Source organism: Lichtheimia ornata (genome assembly GCF_029851405.1).
Source record: "Lichtheimia ornata isolate CBS 291.66 chromosome Unknown scaffold00259, whole genome shotgun sequence".
Classification (NCBI taxonomy): Eukaryota; Fungi; Mucoromycota; class Mucoromycetes; order Mucorales; family Lichtheimiaceae; genus Lichtheimia; species Lichtheimia ornata.
The window spans coordinates 1-5134 of NW_026695578.1; the positions used below are offsets into that span (position 1 = coordinate 1).

The window sequence follows — 5134 nt, forward strand, 5'->3', positions numbered from 1 at the left end:
CATGAAGGTGTCCTCTTGCGGGATAAGCGTGGTCGTTGTGATACCTTAACTTGTCATCTTGTACTTGGTGATGGATCTCGGGTATATTGATACTTGAAATACGACATTACCCCCCACCAGGTTGGAACAACCGTTGAAGAATGAAAGGTATAGATGCTATAAATGGTAGATCAGAAAAACCCGTGAAAAACCCTGTGGGAAAAAATTGGGAAAAGATCCACCTAGCGTAGGATGTGTAAAGGTATTGCCTTGTGAATGTCGAGGTATTGCCTCATGCTTGGTAAAGGTATTGCCTTTATTGCTTGTTGCGTTTGGATCGACGTTGGCCTGTGCTTTGGCCACGTGCTTTGCGTTTGTATGACGTAGCACGTTTGGTATTGTGAGCAACATCGTGTTGCTTTTCACCACGTCGTTTCCAGTATTGCTGGATGAAATCAGGATCAGTGAAGTCCTCTGGTAGTTGCCATGTATCATCTTCAGGGGTATAGCCCTTCCATCGTACCAGATATTCACGGTGGCCTTCATCGCCTCGATGATCGATGATAGCTTGGACTTCATATAAGTCATCGGTTGATACAACATCCTTAACGGAAATCAACTTGAGTTCAGAAGGGGCATAATCGCGTGGCATTAAAGCACCGGTTTCATCTTGTAAGATGTATGAGCCACCTTCGGTTTTGTGTAAGACAGTGTATGGACCTTCGTATACAGGTGCAAGTTTGCTACCACGTGTATGCACTTTAGCCATGACGTGACTTTGCTCGGGAAAACTCGTGAGCTGGTGCGTGGAATCAAATTGCTCCTTTTGATTTTTTACGTACGCGTCCGTTCTTTCTTTCAAAGCTGGAAACACAACCTTCTGCATGTGCTCGAGTCGATTGACGAGTTCTTCGTACGACATGGGAGTAGCAGGTGTCGATGTATCTTTGCGATAGTCACGGAATGCGTTCACGTCACGAGCGTACATGAGCGAGAAAGGCGACGATTGCAAGCGTTTCGATATACGCATGTTCAGCTGCAACTGTGTGAGAGGTACGTGATAGTCCCAATCACGGCTAGCACCTTCAAGCTTCTTTTTAATGACCTGTACGGCCGATTGTACCCAGCGTTCAGCTGTACCGTTTGCTCGTGGATGGTATGGTGTGGTGAGCCTGTGGTTGATACCCAAGCTATTCACAAGCTTCTTCATGAGGGAGTTCTTGAATTCGGTTCCATTATCAGATTGGATGACTCGTGGTATTCCGAAATCGCAAAAGATTTGTTTCATTGTTCTTACAAGTGTATCAGCAGATTTATCAGGTATGGCTCTGAGAATACAAAAGCGAGTGCATACGTCGACCATTACTAACATGAAGTTATTGCCAGAGGTTGATGTATCAAACGTGGCAAGATCGATCGCCCAGTGGTCTCCTGGTATGTATGAATAGATGGGTCGCAAGGGATGGAAGCCTTTTTTCGCGATGTTGAACTTTTGGCAACCAGGGCATGACTTTACGAGTTCTACCGCATCTTGCAAAATGGTGTTCCAGTGCATTCCTTTTGTGTGTTGAAGGTATCTCACTATATGCTCAGCTCCAGCATGGCCGATTTCGTGGTGTGCATCTTCCAATTCTTTGGGACGATCCTCTTCAGGAGGTGTCAAGACATCGGTTGGTACTTTGTATGTCGGCATTTTGAAGGGGCTTTTGCGGGAAACACTCTTACCACCAACACGTAGTGCAGTGATACGACGATTCTTACCCCCCTCCAGCTTGTCACTTGGGGTGAACAAGCGTGAAAGATGATCAGGAAGGACATTTTGGAGTCCAGGTAAGTGAACCACGTTAAACGTGTATTTGAGTAGGGTATCGAGCCAGTTTATCATCATGGCGTTAGCTACCTTTTGTGTATGTAGATAGCATAGAGCACGATGATCAGTATATAAGTGAATGGGTTACCCCACAAATATTGATGGAATTTACGTAATGCGAACATGACGGCTAGCAATTCACGCTTGGTAGCGGAATAGTTGCGTTCAGAGGGTGAGAGTGCATGAGCCACGAAGGAGATGTAGCGCTCTTTGCCATCAATGCGTTGAAACAATGTAGCGCCAATGCCATAGTTGGAGGCATCTGTTGCCACAAAGAAAGGTTGCGAAAGATCAGGATACTCTAAGAGCACGTCAGCTTCCAAAGTGCGTTTAAGCTTATGAAAGCATTGTAGGTGTTCATCGTTCCAGATATCTTGTAGCGAGTCGAGATTGCGAAGTCGATCCAAGGGTGCTCGTATAGCTGCTACATTGGGTATGTGTTCCTGAAAGTAGTTGACGATCCCAAGGAAACGTTGTACATCTTTGCCAGTTTTGGGTATAGGCCATTCCAGCACATTGGTAAGTTTGCGTTTGTCGAGGGAGATGCCCTTGTGACTGATAGCAAAGCCAAGAAGGTAAATGTGGGTTTGTGCCATGTGACATTTGGCAGGGTTAAGAATAAGATTGGCATCTGTCAATGCTTGTATGGCTTGTTTGACATGTTGCGTGTGTGTGTGCATGTCTGGTGAGTGGATGACAATGTCGTCAACGAATGTTTGTACGAATGGCATATTCTCAAAGATGCGATGCATGACACGTTGAAATTTGGAGGATATAGGTTTGAGGCCGAATGGGCAGCCTTGGAACATATATTGACGGCCATTGTGAGTGAAGGTCGTTTTATGTTGATCCTCTGCTTTGATCTTGAAACGATGGAATGCATTCGTCAAATCAAGTGTGGTGAAGACTTTTGATCCACTTAGAGCCTCGAAGATATCACGAATCAATGGCAGCGGATATTTGTCATCAGGTAGGTATCGGTTGATATGGCGTGGATCGAGACATGGTCTCATTCCGGTTTTGTTGCCCTGTGCGTCTTTTTTGGGTGCGAGAGTAAGAGGGCTATTCCATGCATTGTTCACAGGTGCTCTAATAATGACACCATCTTCCAACCATTTCTTGACAGCAGCATCGACAGCAGGTCTTAGGCTGAATGGTATTGGATATTGACGATGATAGGAAGAATGAACGCCTGGAGTAGGGAGCTCTATCACTGATTCTTCCAAATTGCAGTATGATGCTTTAGGGATACGTGCATTGGCTTCCATGAAGGGTTTGATTTGGCGCTCAAAGTCGTGTCGCTCGTTAGGTGTGCCTGCTGGGGAATTGTTAGGCTCATTATGCTCTTGTTCAACCATATCCAAAGTGGATGGTGAATCTGAAATCGAGTCATCATCATCCCATTTAAAGGCTAGTCCTGTGAGGGCGATACCGATTAGTGGCATTAGGTCTTTGCCTATGATCACATCATCGTGTGCGAGATTCATAACCTCAAAGCTAAAAGTAGGTTTATGACCATTATAGCTAATGTGCAAAGGTGCTGTTGTGCCAATTCTTGGACGGGCATCTCCACTACCGGCATACCATATTTTCCCATCCACGTGATTAATAGACCAATTGTTTGCATCACATAATCTTTTATTCACAACAGAAATTTCTGCACCTGAGTCAATTAATGCTAGGCAACGCTTATTCTGTATAAGGATAGGAGAACGTATTAGCGTTTCTGATTCATGGTGTTTTTGGGTATTGCCCAATTGCTTACCGGCAGCGAGCTGATCGAGATCAGCCATGTCTTGATCAAAGTCGTGCAATGCTTCATCAGCGGGATGCGACATGTCAGGGGAAGTTTCAGCAGTCATGGTGTTGAGTTGCAGGTTGGATAACTTGAGGTCTCTTTTTCTTTTGTGAGCATCACGGTACTCTTGGCAACGGTGACCCTTGTCCCATTTTCCACCGCAATGGACACATTCACCACGTTTGAAACGGTCTTCAGCTGTAGTAGTGGAGTCCTTGCTTGATGACTTGTTCTTGGTATCAGCTTTCTTGCAGTCTTCGGGACGATGTTCCACATAGCGATCGTGGTGTGGGCACCAGTACTTGGCCTTGCTGGATGACGATTTGCGACGTTGCGAAGATGGTTCGCTTTGCGCAGGAAGCGTGCGTTTTTTGACAGAGACACGTCCAGCAACACGAAGGATTTCTTCAAGATTCTTGGGTTTACGCTTGTGGTGGTGCGCATGCCAAACAACGCTCACGTTGTCTTGTATATGATGATGCAACGAAGCAAGAAAACGCATTGCCAAACCTTGGTTGTCATCAAGGCCACCCTCTCTAGCCGCATTTCGGAATCGGGTTCCATATTCAACGACATCTTCTCCAGGGCGCATTGTCATGTTGTATACCTCGGTTGCTTTGGCTAGCTCCGTATCGATGGCTTGAAAGCGCTTTTTGACAATCTTGCAGACCTTGTTCCATGGGTAGTCCTTGCCTTGTAGCTTCGTTTCGTACCACAGGTCCAGATGATGAGGGAATGCCAAGGATAGCCATTTGGCCCATTGATTGTTGATGTGATCAGAGGTATTTGCTTCTACGATCTTACGAAAGCGACCCAAAAAATGATCCACCGTTTCATATACAGGTTTGCTTGAATCCTTGGTAGCAGAGCCAGCCAACTGGAAGAAGGGAACATCCTTTGCTGTCATACGATCCACAGCCTTGCTCTTGTTTCGGGTAGTGGTATTGCCACTTGTTTCGGGTTCATCAGCATAGACCTCCTTGTAAGTGTCCTTGAATTGGGTAAGAAGCTTTCTTGTATTTGCAATGTCTGTTTGGAGTCCTTTCAAGTTCTCTGTGGAAGCAGTAGGTAGAGCCTTGTTGTACATCATGATGAGCTTGTCCAATTTGGCACGATAGCGATCCACAAGTTGACGAGTGACATCCTTTGGATTCTCCTTGGTGGTAGGTTCCTGGTCCTTGATTTTCTTATCCTTGCGCGACTTTTTCTTATGACTTTTTTGTTGCTTAGATGCGTTTTTCGAATCCATATCAGTGGTATTGCCACCTGACGAGACCGATCCAGCATCTCCTTGGCTATCCTTGCTTGTATCGTTGTTTGCATCATGGGCTTGGTTTCCAGTCATGGAAGTATCACCATCACGATCAGTAGTGCTTGGGGTAGAGCTAGTAGGTTCGTTCTCTCCGTTCGACATGGTAGTGGATTATTCAACGTAAAAAATGAGATATTACGTATAAAAAGAAGATGATGGAGAAAGTGAAAGTACG

General features: G+C 45.5%; 2 protein-coding genes across 2 annotated transcripts; both read right to left on the bottom strand.

Annotated features, from left to right (window-relative positions):
* Positions 1-295: 295 nt before the first annotated feature.
* Positions 296-1672, bottom strand: O0I10_013129 (uncharacterized protein; the record flags this gene model as incomplete). Its single annotated transcript, XM_058492960.1, has 1 exon — positions 296-1672. One exon carries the CDS (start codon positions 1670-1672, stop codon positions 296-298), a length of 1377 nt encoding a protein of 458 aa, XP_058336273.1.
* Positions 1673-1875: 203 nt separating this feature from the next.
* On the bottom strand, positions 1876-5061 carry O0I10_013130 (uncharacterized protein; the record flags this gene model as incomplete). The annotated part of the gene is made up of 1 exon (XM_058492961.1): positions 1876-5061. One exon carries the CDS (start codon positions 5059-5061, stop codon positions 1876-1878), a length of 3186 nt encoding a protein of 1061 aa, XP_058336274.1.
* Positions 5062-5134: the final 73 nt, after the last annotated feature.